The 18,805-nt window shown below is 62.5% G+C and overlaps 1 protein-coding gene and 1 long non-coding RNA gene across 2 annotated transcripts; both read left to right on the plus strand.

Annotated features, from left to right (window-relative positions):
• Window positions 1-551: 551 nt before the first annotated feature.
• LOC140612633 (uncharacterized) lies at window positions 552-5,955 on the plus strand. The gene is made up of 2 exons (XR_012013779.1): window positions 552-4,962; window positions 5,329-5,955. It is a non-coding gene; the product is annotated as an uncharacterized lncRNA (long non-coding RNA).
• Window positions 5,956-8,990: 3,035 nt separating this feature from the next.
• CTSD (cathepsin D) lies at window positions 8,991-18,624 on the plus strand. Its single transcript, XM_072790442.1, has 9 exons — window positions 8,991-9,181; window positions 11,120-11,279; window positions 13,182-13,305; window positions 13,715-13,833; window positions 15,020-15,246; window positions 16,749-16,871; window positions 17,267-17,411; window positions 17,497-17,595; window positions 17,675-18,624. Exons 1-9 carry the CDS (start codon window positions 9,114-9,116, stop codon window positions 17,840-17,842), a joined length of 1,233 nt encoding a protein of 410 aa, XP_072646543.1. The 5' UTR covers window positions 8,991-9,113; the 3' UTR covers window positions 17,843-18,624.
• The last annotated feature ends 181 nt before the right edge of the window (window positions 18,625-18,805 follow it).

Below are 18,805 nucleotides of genomic sequence, written 5' to 3' on the forward strand. Positions count from 1 at the left end.
TCCTGTCCCCATCCCACCCACCCAGCCTGGCCCCATGCTCTACCAACCCCACTCAGCCCCCATGGCCCACCTTCTCACAGCCCGGCTCCGTCTCCCCACATCCAGCCACCCCACCTGTCCCATCTCTAGCCCCTCAGCTCAGCCTTCCTCAGGGCATGCTTCCCCTTGCCCCGGGCTCCAACATGGCCACTCAGAGGCACCGGGCTCCAGGGTTCAGGCCTCTGCCCCTCCTCTTACCTGGTCCTTGGCCCTAGCTTTCATACATGTGCCCCTGCCCCCGCTCCCCCGTCCCCCGTCAGCCTACTCCCACGACCATCCCTCCCCAGCCTTGCCCTGACCTTGCCCCTTGTGCCGAAGGACCTCAGGGACGCCTCTACCTGCAGGTCCACCCCGCCAGCAGCATTCACTCTCTGGGCCCCAAATAGAGCGACTTCTTGCTGTGATGTTCCCCATATTGACAAGTGACAACGTGGGGGGTGACAGGACCTCGCAGGGCAAAGGGGCATCCTGGGTTACCTGAGGGGGCCTCGTCCTTACTGGGTGGGGGGATGGGCAGGAGAGTGAGGGCAGAGGGAACAGGCTGGGCTGCGGGCTGTGAGGGCAGAGGAAGAGGCCAAGCCAAGGACTGTGGGTGCCTCCTGGGGACCCTGAGGCAGGAACTGGCCCTGCGACACTCCTGCTGGCCCCCAGAGCTGGAAGGGTACACTCGGCCACCCAATTAGTACTCGCTACAGCAGCCATAGGCCACCAACAGGCAGCTCTGTTTCTCCAGTGACTCATGTCACAGCCAAGCTGACATCCTTATTTTCAGGAGAAGCAGATGAGGAAACAACGAACGCCACCCTCATCCTCTTCCTCACCTTCTGCATCCACACTCCTAGTGTCTGACAGAGGATCCCTGACCCTGGGCCTGGCCAGGCCTGTCTCCCAGTGCCCCTCCCCCTAGAGAGCCCCCCAGCCACTGTCACAGTGCAGGCTGCCCAGGTCTCTCCTTCCCCAACACCCACTGCTCTAACCAGACCCTTGCCCAGAGCCTGCCCAAACCTGCCATCACCTCCACCCCTGCAGGGGGAGGGGACCTCCTCCCTGCACACCCAGCCCGGTTACCATCATCAGCCTGGCTCACAACCTACCTCAGGTGCACCCTCCCCAAGAAGGCTTGCCTGAACCCAGTTCTCCAGGAGACAAAACCAAGAGAGTGTGGACACACACAGATTTCATTCAAGGAACTGGCTCTCCGTCATGGGGGCCTGCAGGCTGGAGACCAGGGAAGAGCCCCATATTGCTGCTGCAGACAGAAGGCCACCCGTAGGCAGAATGCTGGCCTTCTGGGGGGGCCTTACCCTGTGCATTGAGGGCCTTCAACTGATTGGGTGTGGCCCACCCACATGACATAGGGTGATCTAGTTTCCCAAGTCTCTGATTGGAAATGTGACTCTTCTCCAAAAAATGCCTTCGTGGAAACACATAGGATAATGCGGACTGAGGTGACACCAAGTTACCCCTCACACCATCCCGCCTAAAGCAGGCCTTCCCGGTCTCCTCCTCTGCCAACAGAGGCTCTCCAGGCTGCACTGACCGGCAAGCCCCGTGCAGGACAGAGGACACAGCAGCCCCTGGACGAGCTCTGTGCAGCTCCACCATACTGAACCCCAAACCCACATCCTCACTTGAAAGACTCAGACGGCCCACACCCAGGTCACCACCACAGCCCACCTGTGTCCCTGCGCCCCAGCACCCACCCCCACCCCAGGCCACAAGGCCCGTCCGGGAGCTGGGGTCCCACAGATGGAGTTCAACACATGCAACATCCCATCCTTCCGTGGGGTACCCGGCTTCTCCCCCCCGGAGAATCAGGGCCAGGGCAGCTCTGCCCTCCCGGGACCTGGCCAGAGCACATGGCTGCGTGCACACTGCCCTGTCATCCGCCTGATCCCACCTCACATGTGCTTCCCGCCTCCCCGAGCCACAGGGGCTTCTCTCCGTACCTGGGGCTTGCTGGGCTCAGTTTCATCTTAGGGTCGTGCACCTGCTGTTGTGTTCCCCAGCCCCCAGCCCACCTTTGTTCTGGGGCTGGCCCCTGCTCATCACCCAGCAATTGTCCTAAAGACAACCCCGCCTCACTCTAGAATGGTGGCCCCAGCTGTCACTTGGCCTGTGCCACAGCTTATAACTAGGCCATTTATTGCTGAAGGACTTGGTTCGGGTCTAGTTGCCCCAAGAAGGCAGGTCCACGTCTGTCTTGTTCACTCCCAGTGTGTAGCACAGTGGCTGGCACCCTCCAGGACAGTGGGTTTTGATAGGATAAAGAGCTTGCACCCATTCCAGGCTCAGGGACACTGCAAGCTCTGCATTGGGGCTGCTGAGGGAGGGCCTAGACCCGGGGGCTCCTGGGGGCCCCTAAGGGTCCCACGTGGCTGCCAGCCCCTCAGCCATCTCCCTGGGGCAGCCGTGATAGAGAAAGGCCAGACTCAGGGCTCAACTCTTGGAGCTGGAATGTATAGCCCAGAGGGCCTGTGAGACACTGGGACCTAACTGTGCCCAGGCACCCCTCCTCCTTCCACCTGTGCCCAGGTACCCCCCTTCCACCTGCACCTGGGCATCCCTACCCACCCTCCTTCCACCTGTGCCAGGGCATCCCCACCCACCCTTCTTCCACCTGCACCTGGGCATCCCTACCCACCCTCCTTCCACCTGTACCTGGGCATCCCCACCCCCACTCCTTCCACCTGTACCTGGACATCCCCACCCCCACTCCTTCTACCTGTGCCTGGGCACCCTTCCCCTGCCCTAACTGTGCCAGCCACTCCCACCCTCCCCCACCAGCTGTCCAAGGTCAGCTGACAAGAAGTTAATTCCCTCACAAGGCCTCTTGTGCAGCCCTAGCAGAACTAATAGCCTGGGCCTGTGGCTGGGGCCCCAGGGCACTGCACCCTCACCTTCCTTCTAAGGGCCGGAGTGGCCGGCTCTGAGGGCTGAGTGTGGGGTGACTCAGGCCCAGGAGGAGGGTGGGTCAGGACAGTGGGGGTAGGCATGACTCAGCATCTCAGCTGCTCTCTTGCAGCCTCGTGGGAGGACCTGGTGAGAAACCACTTCCTGCCTCATCTTCTCCCTGGGGTTCTGCCCTTTGGCACATCCCCCTCAGCTCTGGGGCTGTGCTCAGGGCCTGCAGACCCCCCTTCTCCCTCTGGGGTACCCAGGAAGCCACAGGTGCAGAGCGCCAGTGAGGAATGACAGGCACTTTGCAGCCTGCTTTGCACTGGGGGCTGTGAGGGTCTCGGAGACTCCCGGGGACACCCAGGCCTGGGGCAGGGGGCCAGGGCAGAGAAGAGCCAGCAGGAGCCCCCGTCTGCCTCCCTCTTGAATGGATGGGTTCGGGGAAAGGGAGAGAAAGGCTTCAGGCGCAGTGCCCAGCAGTGTTTGCGGGGTTCGTGGCAGTGGGTGCGGAGGTAGTTCATTCATTCTCAAGGCTCTGAGCCTCCCCTGCGTGCACCTGCCACTAATCATTCATCCCTTCTATGGTCCTGGGGACAAGCTTCTCCAGGCTCTAGGGAGCTTTCCTGTTGGGGCTTCTGTCAACAGCGCTGCATGTGCATTCTCGTCCCTGCCTCGGTGGCTGGGTGCATTTCAGTTGGGTGTGTGCCTAGAAGAGGTGCCAGTGGCCAAGGACAACCCGGGACCAGCGTTAGTGGACAGGCCACACGGTTTTCCATCCCTCGGACCGGCACGGGCCAACTGCTCTGTGTTCCTGACCACAGCTGGGGTTTTCCAGTGTCTCCACTACAGCCACCCCCACAGGCGTGCGGGGTGCGGACCCGGACTTGAATCTGCACATTGCTGACGGGAGTAGGGACAAGCACTGGTTCGTGGGTTTACTGACAGCCGGGTTTCCTCTGTGTGTGTGCGAAGTGCTGGTCAAGTCCCAGGGATTGTTTCCCTTTCTGTTGGGTTGTCCGCCGTCTTATAGGTTTGTAGTTGCCACTACGTGTAATGAGAATACGTGTGCTCGCTTCGGCAGCACATATGCTAAAAAAAGTAATGAGAATACGTTTTCTCTCACCATGACTTGCCTTTTCACTCTTAATTCAGTATTTTTTGAGGAACAGAAGTTATTCATTTTAATGCGGTCTAATTTATCCTTTTTCCCCTAAGAGAGATTGGTGCTTCTCTCTGTTAACAAACTTTAATTTCTAAAACAGGTTTATATTTACAGAACAATTGGCTGAGGGTAGAGTTCCCGTAAACCCATCCTTCATATGTTCATAATTTCCCCGCAACTAACGTTTCTCGTTGGTGGCTGTCAAAGTTGGCAAGCCAATATTGTTCTATTATTAACCAAAGTCCATCTCTGACATCAGGGTTCACTCCCTGCTCTGAATTTCAGGGGTTTGGACAAGTGTACAAAGTCCTGCATCCACCATGCACGTTCCACACAGTTTCCCTGCCCCGAAAACCTGTGCTCCTCCTATTCCACTCTCCCCCTTCCCTTCCTGAACCCCTGGCAACCAGGGATCTCGCTACTGTGTCCATAATTTTGCGTTTTCTGGGATGTCACAGAGTTAGAATCACACAGCACGTGGCTTCCTTCGATTAGGGAGATGCACCTAAGATGCCTCCGTGAACCTTCAGGGCTTCATGGCTCACTTCCTTTTTGTGCTGAATGGACCACAGTTCGTCCATCCACCTGCTGAAGGGCCTCTTGGCTGCTTCCACGTGTGGCGTTTATGATACAGCTTCTACAAGCATCCATGTGCGGGTTTGCGTGTGGACATGAGTCTTTGCCTCCTTCGGGTGAGTACCAAGGAGCGCGATGGCTGGATGGAATGTGTGTGGACGTTCAATACGTGCCCAGAGCAGCTGCACCATCCTGCGTCCCCACCAACAGTGGACATGACGGTCCCCGTTGCTCCACGTCTTCACCAGCAGTTTGGGCTGTCAAGGGCTGGATTCCGGCCCTAGCAGGTGTGTAGTGGGGTCTTGTAGTTTTGATGTGCATTTCCTACGTGGCATGAGCATCTTCTCGTGTGCTTCTTTACCCTCTGCGTGTCTCTGGTGTGGTGCTCGTCCAGGCCATTGGCCCATTTTTTAGTGGACTGTTCATTTTCTTACTGTCTAGTTTTAAGAGATCCTCCAGTATTTTGGAAGTCAGTCCTTTACCAGAGGCGTGCCTTTTAAAAATGCACTTCCATCTGCAGGTTGTTTTGTTATCTTGACAGTGTCTCTTTCAAGTTTGGCACTTTTTTTGTGTTTTCTCCTTAACAAATACGCATCGGTTAAATTCATGATTCTGAGCTTGTGAAGACATTCCCCTTTGTCTTCTCTCTACAGCAGTTCCCATTGGCGTTCAAGTCTCCGATCCACCTGGAAGGCTGTGTAGGGTGTGAAGGAGGGATCGACATCCTCCCGGCCTCCTGTCTGTTGATGGAGAAGATTGTCCTCCATGTGTGCGACTCCCCTGTTCTGGACGTCTACTTGTGACTGCAATGTCAATGCCACACTGTCTTTGTCATTGGGTCCTTACACCCAGCCTCTCCCTGAAAGTGCTCCCCTCAAGGTCAGATTGCTAAATCCAGTGGTTGGCATGCAGTCTCATCCTCCACCCAGTCCATGCAGAGCCTCCTCGAATTGCTCTTTGCCTGGCTTCCAGGCTCTCCTTTCTTGGTCTCTTCTGTCCGGAGTGGCTCAGGCTCAGTCTCTGTCGCCATTCCCTGTCGATTCCCCCTTCTCAAAGTTGAGAAGCTGCAGGCCCTCCTCATCTCTGTCTACACTCAGCTCTGGTTGCCCCCAACCACAACCCCCAGGTCCCAGAGCTGCTGCCTCTCCACAGTGCCCCTTGCACATCTGACAGGCATGACCTCAACCTGACCCCCCCAAAACTGAGCTCCTGGTCTTCCTCCCAGATCCCCTCCCCCTGCATCACTTCCTGTCTCTGCCAGTAACAGGCCTTCCCTCAGATATTTTGCACAGACCTGAGTCAGTACTGACCCCTCTATCACAGACCACTGTCCAGTCCATCGCAAAATCCTACTGGCCTGGCCTCAGAAATGCAGAATCTGGCGGCTTCTCACCGCCTCCTCAACCACCACCCTGACCCAAACAACATCCGCACTGGCCTAGGCACCTCAGCCTCCTGCTGTCCCCTGGCCACCCCTGCCCCTGCCCCTTCTCAGAACAGTGGTGTGATGCTGGTCCGGGCCCTCCTCTGTATCTGCTCAGGGCCCTGCAGGGTGGCCCCTCTGCCCCCGCCCAGTGTGCTCAGTCTGCCCTTGCCCAGTGAGCTGACCCATCACCTTTCATTGCAACCTGCTCCTCCTGTCCACTGTCTGCCTCTGATCCCCTGGCCTGTCCCCTGCATTTTCTTAGCACCCAGAGCAGTGCCTGGCACATGGCCGGTGTTGGACAGTTGTGTCGGGGAAAGACACAGGGGTACACAGAGTTCCAGGGGGGCTGACCCGCGAGGCGTTGGGAGTGGAAGTGAGAAATGGCTTCTAACCCATTCTCCTTCCCTGACTCACCCATGCCTACCCTACCCATCTGGGCCTTGGTTCTCCCTACTAGAGAGTCAAGGGTTAGGCTGGACATCCTCTGGCGGCCACCACTAGGAGCCAGAGACACCGGGCTCCTCACTGGATCCAGCTTTCTGGGACCCTCACACCTGCTGAACTGACTTAAGGAGCCCTGTTCCCAGCAGGTGTGCCCTGGGGCCCCCGGTCAGTGGGCACTGGCATGCCCATAAGCCCTGTGGTTGTATTCTGGGCCCACTGCCCTTGGTCCAGCAGGGGTGGGTACCTCTTCCTGGCCTTGCACCACATTTGGCAGGGGCAGGGGACAGGGTGCTCTTTGGGATCTCTGCACCTCACTGAGGCTACAGGAATTCAGGGACCACAGGCCCCAGGCCAGAGCAGCTGTGTAATATGGGAACACGGCTTTGTCTGGTGCCAGCCAGTGGAGGCCCAGCACAGCCCACACCCCAGCCTATGCAGTCATGGCCTGTAGCACTGCCCACCGGGGAGGGAGCCCCGGGCTGCCCTTTGGGAGCAGCTGCAGGGCTGGGGGTAGCCTCTCCCACTCCCTTTCCACCCCAAGGCTCTCCTGGGTGTTGAAGAGGTAGGGAATCAGGGCAACCCTGAGAGCCTTGGGGGAAGGAGCACGGAAGCCAGCCAGGGACGCTGAGCACTGCTCGGGGCCAACAGCTTTGGAGGGGGCACAAGCCAGGGTCTAGGGGGCCCATGTGTCTCTCCCACACATCACTGTCCAGCAGCCACTTCATGCCAGGCCCTGCTCTGGGTGCTGGGGGGTCATGGGAACAGCACAGAAATGATGTCCTTGCTCTGCACGGGACGGCTGGACACATGGTCTCTCCAGCCATGTGTCCAGCCATGGCTTTAGGCCATGAGGGGTCCCTTCTCGGCAGCCCCCACTATCTTCGGGGGAAATCCCAGGGTCTCAGCCTCAGTGGCACCTGCCCCAGCCAGATACAGCTGGCTGCCAGATCACCCTGTGACCTCTCTGACACACCCTCCAGCAGCTTTGCTGGCCTTGTAAGGGCTTCTGTGGAAGAAGCAGATGGGCCTCTCTGAAGGTGTACTTTCTCATACATCTGTATCTGAGCATCGCAGGACACGCATGGTCTAGTGGGTGCTGGGGACCCAGGGGGACGCCGGCTGGGACCAGCTTCAAGTGTTTGTGGTATCCAGCCCATCCAGACCCCAAGTGATGCATGTGAGATAGCAACTTGCCAGGAGGGAGGTGATAATGCCCCATGCAGAGCTCCCACTGTGGGGCCTGCCTGGAGCACAGCCAAGGACCTGGGCACCCGGGGTCTGATTCGGAAGGCAGGGAGTTTGTCTGGTTGGTCCTGGCTCTAGCCCTCACACCCAGAACCACACCAGGTGAACCCAGCATACACGGTGGTCACAGAAAAGATGGGAATCCCAGTCTGCCTGTCGTGGGCCACTGAACCGGTTCACCCCGTCCAAGTGAGGTAGCTGCAGCACCACTCAAGAAGTGCCCTTGGTGAGGGTTCTCTAGCGTTCACCTCCTGCTCACATGCCAGCTCCCCAGAGAGGCCTGCTCCCAACCAAGGCCACTTCCTCGCACATTCTCCTGATTAACTTCCTCGCCACATGGACTCTCTGAAATGACCTGCCCAAGCTCCCTTCCTCCTGCATGCCTGCCCCTCCTCTGGCTGGAACTGGGGCTGGACAAGTGGACGGGCCCATCCCTGCGGCAGCAAGCTGGACATCACTAGTGACTAGGGGAGGTGGGGGCCCTGAGGGGGCAGTGGCTCACTGTGGCCTCAGCAGGTCTGGGCACTGGCTCCAGTGAGGGACTCACTCTCTCCCGAGGCCGGTGCAAAGGAGCCCAGACTTGGAGGTGAGAGACCTGGCTCCTTACCTGACCCCGCGGCGCACGCAGCATCCCTCGAACGGGGACCTGGAAGGGGCAGTGGGCCCCCAGGGGCAAGACGACCCAGGGCTGCCCAAGGAGGGTCAGATGGGCGCTGCTCGGGGAGGTGGAAGTGGGGGGGGACGGAGGGTGAAGCCCTGGCGATCCCCAGGATTGAAGGAAGAGTGGGAAGGAAGAGGCTCGGGGGGAATGAGCCAGGGCGGTGCAGCAGGTGCAAGGTGGGGGCGTGGGCAGGCGGTGCAGCAGGTGCGAGGAGCGGCGTGGAGAGGGAGGCCGGGGCCCGGGAAGGACTGCGGGGCCTCACGCGGTGCCCAGCCCGCGGGTGTGGTGCGGGGAGGAGCCCGCGCTCGGGGGCCCCCCGGCTGCCGCCGTCCCGAGTGCCCCGCCGGCTCCCCGCGACCGCGGCGGCAGCACCGCGCACCCCCGAGGCCGCGCGCGGGCGGGCGGGGCGGGGCGGGGCGGGGCGCGGCGGGCGGTCCCGGAGCCGGGAAGCCGGCGTGCGCGCCCCCGAGCGCCGTGCGCGGACCCGGCGGGGGCCCGGCCCGGATGGCCCCGCCCCGGCCCCGCCCCGCGCACGCCGGCCGCGGCCCGCGTGACCCTCCCGGTTGCAAACAGTGCGGTCAGCTGACTCGGCAACTGCGCCGTCATCCCGGCTATAAGCGCACGACCTCGCGGCGCTGCGCTCCGACCCGGCCGCCGCCACCATGCAGCCCCCCAGCCTGCTGCTGCTCGTCCTCGGCCTGCTGGCCGCGCCCGCCGCCGCGCTGGTCAGGTGAGGCCCCGCGACCCCCGCGCGCCCCGGGTGCCGCCGTGCGCCTCGCGGGGCCTCGTCCAGGGCTCCCGCCCCCCCGCGGCCCTCTTCTCCCCGCCTTGGAGTCAGCCCCGGGGGGCAGGAGGCTGCAGGAGGGAGGATGCGGGGACCCGGGCTGACCGAGCCCCCAGCACAGGTGGGGTTGCAGTACGCGCCCTCCGCGCCCCGCGGGTGCAAGTCTGGAGACCCGGTGTGCGTCCCACGCCGCCCCCCGCCGCCAGCTGTCAACTGGGCGTGGTCACACTCGGGCGGACCCAGGGGCTCCTAGCGCAGGGCTCGGCCGGACCCCCTCTGACCTTGGGGGCCCCCAAGTGTTTGGGAGACAGAGGGGAGCTACCCGGGGACAGGGCCTGGGGCTGGGTGAGCGCCGGCCGGCACCGGGCTGCACCAGGCGTCCCCGCCGGCACCGCCTGCCCCTGCAGGGACCGCGCCTTCCTGGGCCTGGAGGCCCGTCCCCTGTACGGGGGCCTGCGGGGGGCCTGCATCAGGGCTGCGCCCGGCGCGCCAGCCAGCCTGAGGACTGGCGCCACCCCCCCTCCCACTCGTGCAAGGCAGCCTGCTTTCCCAGGTGGGGGAGGGTGCAGTGGGCCAGCCCCTCCTGCTCCCGCACCCACTCTTGCCCCCCCCAGGGGCCTGTGTGCCTGGCCTGGGAAGGCATCCTTCCACCTCTGCTGTGGGCTTTTGGCCCGTGCGCAGGTGGGTGAGGCCACAGGGCCGTGAGAGCTGGCTGGGGGCCGAGTGGGACTCAGCCTTGCCAAAGGGCTGTCCTGCGTGGGCTTCACCACGGGCTTGGCTTGGGGGCACGTCGCCCCAAATGGAGTCTTTGTGAGGATCCAGCTGCAGGGCTGAGCCTACCCTGCTGCCACCCACAAGACCCCCACCCCCCACCCCCCAGGGCAGGTGGCTGTGGGGAACCGAGTCTGCCGCCATGTGGGGTAGTCAAAGCAGAGCCCTACACGCCTCTTCCAAGACGTGTGGGACCAGTGGCATCAATGCCTGGGTTATAGGAGGGCGTGTCCCCTTCACCCAGGCAAGAACCTTGGACTCTTCCAGCCTACCAGGTCTTGGGCAAGAGTCCCATCTTCCTGAAGCATGCCCTTGGCTTGCCAGGAAGGGCCAGCTGTGACCTTGAACTCCCAAAACCCCTGGGCTGGGAGGACCTTTCATCCAGCTGTCTGCATGTGCTCTGGGGTGCTTTCCCGACCCGCCTCCTGCACCCGTCGGAGCGGGGTGCCAGCTGAAACCCGGGAGGAGCCAAGGATGCAGGCCAGGGGAGGCGACCCCGGGCACCTGACCTCAACCCCTGGCTCTTTCTGCCCAGGCTGACCGCCAAGGCTGGGAGGCAGGGGCTCGCAGTGGGGGTGCCATGGAGTGCCTCAGAGGAAGGCAGACCTGAAGGCACAGACCCCCTGCACTCCAGCGCAGTCATTGCCTTCCTGGGGTCTGCACCGTGAGAGGGCAGAGGACACGCCAGCAGGAAATGGATTCACTACTGCATTGGCAAGGGCCCTGGAGGGAGACAGGGTCATGTTGAAGGATGGCCAAGGAGGACTTCTCAGATGTGGTAGCATTGAAGACCTGTCCAATGGCCAGGCGAGAGCCAGCCCGGGAAGGCACACAGGGAAACTGAGGGCATGTCTGCGTGGGGTCTGTGTGGAGAACACCATGATTCCCGAGGGCCGAGTGGATGGGTCACCTCAGAGGGCTTTGGGCAGAGGTGACACTGATGCCCCCAATGGACCCTGCAGGCCGCTGTCCCAGAAGAGACCTGAGCGGGCACAGTGGGGACGAGGGGTGGGGGGTGCTTCTGGAGCTGCCAGTGGCTGAGAGTGGGGGGGGTACAGAGCAGACCTGAGGAAGCTGGGAGCCCTGATGAACCCTGCCCCCTCTTCTCCACAGAATCCCTCTGCACAAGTTCACCTCTGTCCGCCGGACCATGACAGAGTTGGGGGGCCCCGTGGAGGATCTGATTGCCAAGGGCCCCATTTCAAAGTATGCCCAGGGGGCGCCCGCAGTGACTGGGGGACCCATTCCTGAGATGCTCAGGAACTACATGGACGTGAGTATGGCGGTTGTCCGCTTGGGGTGGGACTGGGCTGGCAGCTAGCAGTGATTCCGGCAGGAGATGGCTTTTAGGGAAAGTTCTGTATGGGCAGCCAAGAAACACTCTTCTCAGCTCCCAGCCACCTGTGGCTCTGCAGGATTCACCTGCTCAGGGAGGGGTGGGGCCTCTGCTTAGCCACGCCCTCTCCTCCTGGCCCTGCCCCCCCTCCCTAGGACTCTCATTTGTGTCCCCCTGCTGGACCTGGTCCTGTGGGGGCTGGCAGGACAGGTGGGGTGTCCGGGGCTCCCCCGCCGTGCTGTGACATCCCCCAGTGCGTATTACTGACCATTAACATCAGGAGTCGTCTCGTTCCTGAGGCCAGCCTGCAGGAGTGGGGGACAGGGTCACTCTCTAAGGATAAGCAAGCTCGGTCCAGGGCCATGAGCTGGGGGTAGAGGAGCCTAAATCAGACCCAGGCCCTCAGAGGCTGCAGGGTCCTTGAGCTCGGGTCACCTGGCCTGCCTGCCCAGGCATAAATAACTGTCTGCTCTGGAGCTTTTTTTGTTTTTGTCTGTCCTGCTGGAAGGCCTGGAGCCACCCATGACCCAGTCATGCCTTCTTTTCTTCCTCTTTGGTCAGTGGCCAGTCCTGATCATGCCCAGTGCTCCTGGAGGGGCAGACAGGCTTGAGGTGGGATATTTTGTAAGCCCCACAGTAAGCTGGGGCTGGGTCAGCCTGGTCCCAACTCTGGGGTCAGGCCCTGGGACCCAGCCTGGCAGCCCTAGAGCTACCCCTGATTGGCAAGGACCTAGCTCTGGTCCACTTGGGTTTGGGACAGGGGGCCGTGCCCTGTGACCTGTCTGGCCAGAGCCCCAACGGTGCTAAGAAGCTATGGCCTCCTACGCATGTGACTTGCCCCGGGGGGCGGAGGGGGGAGGGCGGGGGAGCGCCTGCCTCGAGGCCTGACTGACCAGTTCCTGATCCCCCAGCTCAAGCACATGTGTACATACATAGGCACACACGGAGATTCGCTGAGTCATCCCCCAGCCCCCCCAAATCTGGACACTTTTGCGAGGTCATGAGACAGCAGCTGCTGGCTCTCCCCGGAGCCAAGTGTCAGGAGAGAGATTCTTGGCTGGGATTGGACCCGGAATCCCATGGTGACCTGGGCCCAGGCTCCCTCCCTGGAGAGGGGGTGCCCAGGCAGGCAGTGCTCACATCTCACATCCAAGTGCCTGTGTCCTCTGACCTGCGAGAGCACCTAAAGATGGGGTTTCCCTTTGAGGCTCAGGGGGGCTTGTGCCCCCTTCATGCTCCCCTGAGCCGTGGGTCAGTACCTGGGGCTTCCCCCGGGCTGCCCTCCTCCCCTGTGTGCCAATGGAGAAACTGAGGCCCAGACTAGTGAATGTAGAGTGTAGGTAGTGAGAGATTGAGCCTACACTTCCAGCCTCCAGGATGTACCTCCTCCTCCCTTTGGCCACCAACGCCTCAACCTAGAAGTCCTCCAGGTTTGACCCTATGGGGCAAGGGCAGGGAGAGAATGACGTGGCCCCCGTCGTGAGGAGGAAGTCTTCCCTGCTGGGGCCCCGGGGAGCTGAGACAGAGGGGTCTTCCAAGTCTCAGGGAGGACCAGCTGATGTGACTGCTGCTTTCATCTCTCAAAGGGGTGGTTCTCCGCCACCCTGATGTGGTCAGACAGGAGTGGAGCTGTGCCCAGGGGCCTGGGAATCCCAAGTGCCCAAGGGTATGAGGACCAAGGGCTGGGGAGGGACAGAGGGTGTGGTCAGCAGCAATAGGTCTGGACCTTGGGTGTCCCTTCTCTGTCTTGAGTCTTCCGGAGTCCGGCTCCCTCTTAGGCCCTCTGGGGACATGGGTGCCCTCCCTGCGCAGCCTTAATGGACCCTGCTCCCCTGCCAGGCCCAGTACTACGGCGAGATCGGCATTGGGACACCCCCGCAGTGCTTCACGGTCGTCTTCGACACCGGCTCCTCCAACCTGTGGGTCCCCTCAATCCACTGCAAGCTGCTGGACATCGCCTGCTGTGAGTCAGGGTGCAGCCTTGTGGGGCCGGAGGAGGCAGGCAGACTATGGTACCCGGCCCCCACCTCACACGGGCGTGTGTTCCCCCCAAGGCTCTGGGGCCAGCAGGGCAGGCCTGGGGCTCTCAGTGGCTCTGCCTCAGCCCTTCTTGGACACCATATGACTTCTGCCTCTGAGCCACACCAGCCAGGCCTGGCCCCTCCACCCTGCCGCAGGGCACCCCACTTTCTGGGGCTGTTTGTGCCAGCCTGCCTCTCTTCCAAGGATGGGGCAGACCGGTGCTGGCTGAGACCAAGGCTGGGGGGTCACGGGTCCCCCCAACACTGGGGGAGTGGCTTGGTGGGGGCCCCATAGCTGGTGGCCAGGGCCTGGCCAGGGTGGCGAGCTAATGGGCTTCTCGGCTGGCACAGGGATCCACCACAAGTACAACAGTGGCAAGTCCAGCACATATGTGAAGAATGGCACGTCCTTCGACATCCACTACGGCTCGGGCAGCCTCTCTGGGTACCTGAGTCAGGACACCGTGTCGGTGAGTCTGCGGTGAGGCTGCCTCTGGGCCCGGGGATGCTCAGACGGCTTGGCGACCCCGGCCCCAGCCCAAGGTAGGGCAGCTGAGCCAGGATGGCAGAGACAGCTTGAGCGAAGGCTGGAGCTGAAGAGCCTGGTGGGCTGCGCTGGGCAGGCCTCGGGAGCAGAGCTGGCCCCGTGTGTCTCGGAGTGTGGGGACGGCCAGGAGGGCTATAGGGGAGAGTGGGGCCACCAGGATGTGGGCATGAGAGCTGTAGGTGGGAGTCCAGGACCAGGACCTGGGGAGTGGTTAGCAGCCAGCCGCCGGGCAGAGGTGCCAGTCCGAGGGGCCTGGCTTCTGTTATGATGCCTTGGGTTTGAGGTGCCTGCTGGGCCCTGCGGGCTAGGCCTGGAGACACGGACAGGGTCCTGCCACTGCCTGGGGACTTGGGGTCGGGGAGGGCAGAGACATGCTGGGAGCCCTTGTCAAAGACGCTGGAGGGCCTGCTGCGCACCCTGCCTGCAGCAGAGACTGTTTGGGGTGAGGCGGGTGGTGGGCAGGCCCTTAAGGGTTCTGCTTGCACCTCTGTGACCTCTTGGGGTGCCACTTACCTGGAAGGGTCTGGAACAGGGCAGAGCAGAGCCCCCTCCCAGCCCCAGCCAGACCGGAAGGCGGCAGGGCATGGCCAGGGTCCAGCCAGCTGGGTCTGTCCCTTGTGTGGGGGGTGGGCTGGGCCATGGTGGTCGGGGACCTTCCTGCAAGGGCACAGCCCCTATACCCACCTGCCTTATGGAGTCCCCTACTCCTGTCTTTGAGGGCCCAAAACAGGATGTTGCCTAGCATACTCCCTGCTCCCGGTGTCAGGGTGTCAGCCTCAAACAGCCGTTTGTCCCCACATCCTGCCCTGTGTCTTTATCTGGTGGTTGGCTGGTCCCAGGTGGGGGAGGGGTGGCGGGGCCTTGAGTCTGCTGAGCTGGGTCATGGGGTCGGGTCATGGGGTTCCGGCAGCCCGAGGGCCGGGGCAGGCCTGGGTGGGGCCAGAAAATCAGGGCTGAGCATGGAGCCTACCCCTCTGTCCTGACGACCGTGGACACCCACGTCTCTGCCCCCAGCTGTGTCCCACCCGGCGTCACCAGCCCTTCCTTTGGGGTCCTCTGTCTTGAGTCCTGGGTGCGTGGCCCTCTGACCCCCACACCCTGGCCCACAGGTGCCCTGTAAGTCGGCTCTGTCGGGCCTGGCTGGCATCAAGGTGGAGAGGCAGACCTTCGGGGAGGCCACCAAGCAGCCGGGCATCACCTTCATCGCGGCCAAGTTTGACGGCATCCTGGGCATGGCCTACCCCCGCATCTCCGTCAACAACGTGCTGCCTGTCTTCGACAACCTGATGCAGCAAAAGCTGGTGGAGAAGAACATCTTTTCCTTCTACCTGAACAGGTGGGGTGGGAGGGGCCCAGAGCTGTGTGGCTGAGCACAGGGGGCTGGGGCTGTGCCTCCCTGGCCACTCACCAGGCACCAGGCCTCAGGCTGCGGCTCCTGACCTGTGGCTGTGACTGGAGGGGGTTCTGACCACCCCTTGACAGACGAGCGGGCGGCTTTCTGGACAGGCTCTGGGGAGCTCGAGCTGCAGGCCCAGGCTCCCGCGCAGCGGGCCTCACCGCTGCAGAACCAGACCCTGGTCAGGGGTCGTGGCAGCTCCTCCTGGGTCAGCCCAGCCTTCCCGAGGTCTGATGGTGGGCCGATGTGGCCCCTGGATCACCGACAGCCCGGAGGGGACAAAGCTGTGAGCCCTGGTCTGTGGTAGGACCTCTGGAGGTGAGGGACCTGGAGGCTTTCCAGGGAAGGTGACCGCCACCCCCCTGCAGCTGCACCAAGTGTTCTGGTGGCCCCACACAGAAGGGTGGGTGACCTGTGTGCAGTGTCCTGGAGAAGGAGCTCCTCAGTCCCCCCAGGGCGGTGCCAGAGGTCCCGATGTGGGTGTGCCCAGGGTGGAGGTGTGGGCAGTGTGAGCAGATGGCCCACGCTGCCTGTCACCATGCTGCATGCCCCCTCCTCACCCCACAAGCCACTTGCCCTCAGGGTCCAGCCTCAGGCACTTCCAGCCAAATGCCAGCCCCAAACCCTCCCCTCCTGCCCAGCCCCAGCCCTCGGCAGTGAACACTCCACCGCTGCTTGAGGCAGAGCTGTCCTCGGGAGGCTGGATGACCCCACACAGGTGGACCAGGGCGAGGGATTGGCCAGGCCCAGGCGCAGGGCTCCCTGGGTGAGGGGGTGATGGGGCAGGGCTGGTGTGGGGAGCACCCAGGAGGCAGCCGTCTGGTCTCCACACTGATTTTGGAGGCAGGGGGAGAACTGGACATCACAGGTGTAGAGGGAGGATGGGGTTTGGCCTGGTGCTTCTGAGGGGGAGCAGCCAGGAGGAAGGTGGTGTGCTCAGACACGGAGTCTAGAGGGGAGCCAGGAGGCCGGAGCAGTGTGAGCTGAACACGAGAGCTGGGTGAGGGTGAGGACATCCTGGGGAACACCCGGCACAAGGCCCTAGGAAAGGAATGAACTTGCTCAATTCTTGGTGCTATGCAATGCCTCCTCCTGGAAGCCCTCCCGGGTTCTTTTTTCCTCTGACAGATGAGGTCCCCTTCCTTGGCTTCTAGCTTTCACTTCCCCATTTGCCAGCTGGCCTGACCCTGGCCTTCTTCAGCTGGCAGACCAGGAGCCTCTGCGAGCTGAGCAGGAGCGCGGCCTGCAGGCCACACCGGGTGTGGGATTGGAACCCCACCCATCAGGGAGAGGAAGTCCTCTTCCTTCTTGTGACCCCTCTGGAGCTTCCATCCCTGCAGCCCTACCCACCCCTTCTGACTTGGCCACAGCCTGTGTTTGTCCTGCCCAGCGGTCAGGCTGGACCCACGGCCGGTGGCTGACTCCGCTTTCTCTTCTCCCAGGGACCCCAATGCGCAGCCTGGGGGTGAGCTGATGCTGGGTGGCACGGACTCCAAGTACTACACGGGCCCCCTGTCCTACCTCAATGTCACCCGCAAGGCATACTGGCAGGTCCACATGGAGCAGTGAGTGCTGGGAGGGGCCCCACTTGGTTCTGCCGGGAGCGTGCTTTGTGTGGGGGACCCTTGCTGCCCTCCGTCACCAGGTCTCTAGCTACAGCCCTTGGGAGCAGGGGCTCCAGCGTGGAGACGGAGAGATGGGGCAGGCTGAGCCTGCACCCCACCAACCCTGGATGTCCATTGCTACCTCCTGGCGCCCCACTGAGCCCCTGGGCCCTCAGCTCGGGGCCTCCTCCACTTGTGGCTTCTAGGCTGGCACCTAAAAGGTCACCTGCTCTTGGCCTCTTGAGCTCTAGCAAAGCTGTGGCAGAGGTGGGGGGGTGCCTGAAGGAGGGGACTGCCTGTCAAGGCCCACCCTGAGCCTGAATGCAGGCCGGCATGTTCACACCCCTTCCCCGCAGGGTGGATGTGGGCAGCAGCCTGACGCTGTGCAAGGGAGGCTGTGAGGCCATCGTGGACACAGGCACCTCCCTCATAGTGGGCCCCGTGGACGAGGTGCGTGAGCTGCAGAAGGCCATCGGAGCTGTGCCCTTGATCCAGGGCGAGGTGAGTGGGCCGGGCAGCATGGGCAGGGTGCCTGGGCCACAGCCCCCTACACCACACCTGAGCTGTTCTGTTCTCTCTCCCTCAGTACATGATCCCCTGTGAGAAGGTGTCCACCCTGCCCGATGTCACTCTGAAGCTGGGCGGCAAACTTTACAAGCTGTCCTCAGAGGACTATACACTGAAGGTCAGCACGGGTGGGCTGGGGGCGGGGCAGGGGGCGGGGCTGGCCACAGGCCAGGTGCTTACCACCCTGGCTATCCCAGGTTTCGCAAGGCGGGAAGACCATCTGCTTGAGTGGCTTCATGGGCATGGACATCCCCCCACCTGGCGGGCCTCTCTGGATCCTGGGTGATGTCTTCATCGGCCGCTACTACACCGTGTTCGACCGGGACCAGAACCGGGTGGGCCTGGCCCAGGCCACTAGGCTCTAGCCGCCTGCCCGCTGGAGAGGAAGGAGTCCAGCAGGAGGAGGCCAGCTGCCCCACCCTCCCGGCCGCCCCTGCCACACACACTCACGCTCAAACTCACACTCATAACCCAGCTCCGTAGGCGCCGGCCTGCCGGGCTCGCCGTTCTGTTCTGTGGTTTTCCCCAGCCCTGGTTACAGAAATGCTGCCTGCCCGCCCGCCCGCCCGTCTGTCTGTCTGTGCGATGGGGGGGGGGGGGGGTTGTGTGGGCAGCAGCCAGTAGGCTGATCCAGAGCATGGAGCCCCTTCACTAACTTGGAAGCCCCAGCCTGGCTTGGCAGCCGATCAGTTGTGTGTCCCAGGACCCCTCACCCAAGTAGTTCCTCCTCCTGCCCCCCCCCACCCCCTGGTCTGTGCTTCGGGCCCGGCTGCCCAGGCAGGACCTCTGGGCTGAGCCCCCACCCCGGGCCAGGCTGTTTTCTGGGTTCCTGCCCCTGGCCTGGGGTCGGGAGCTGGGTGCTGCTGGCCCCACTTGCCTTCCTGTGTAGGCCCATCGAGGAAGGGGCCGGCCAACGCCTAGGACAAGCAGGAAGGAGCAGAAGCAGGAAGGGTCGGGCCAGGGGACAGAAGCCAGCCTTGTGATGCCGTTGGGGTCATTCTGGAGCTCGACCCCAGCTAGGAGGGCATTGACTGGTCCAGGGTCAGGGAAGGAGGGGAGGGGGTGGTGCCGTCTACTCTGCAGCTCCCCGCTCTTGAGCGGCCCGGAGCCAAAGTTGACTTGAAAATACAGTTGTTTGGGCCTCTTTTTTCTGTGTTGGCGTGTTTTGTGTTTGGTGGGAAGGAGCTGGTGGGGCTGGTGTGAGCTGTTGTTGCAGAGAGCTGACTCACAGCCAGGCGGGGGGAGAACGTTTGGAGGTGCCCTGGCTCCCAGACCCCAGCCCCCCTGCCCTGCACAAGGGACCTCACCAGTGGAGGGCTGGCTGGTCC

The sequence above is a fragment of the Canis lupus genome, chromosome 21 (assembly GCF_048164855.1).
Source record: "Canis lupus baileyi chromosome 21, mCanLup2.hap1, whole genome shotgun sequence".
In the NCBI taxonomy this organism is placed as follows: Eukaryota; Metazoa; Chordata; class Mammalia; order Carnivora; family Canidae; genus Canis; species Canis lupus.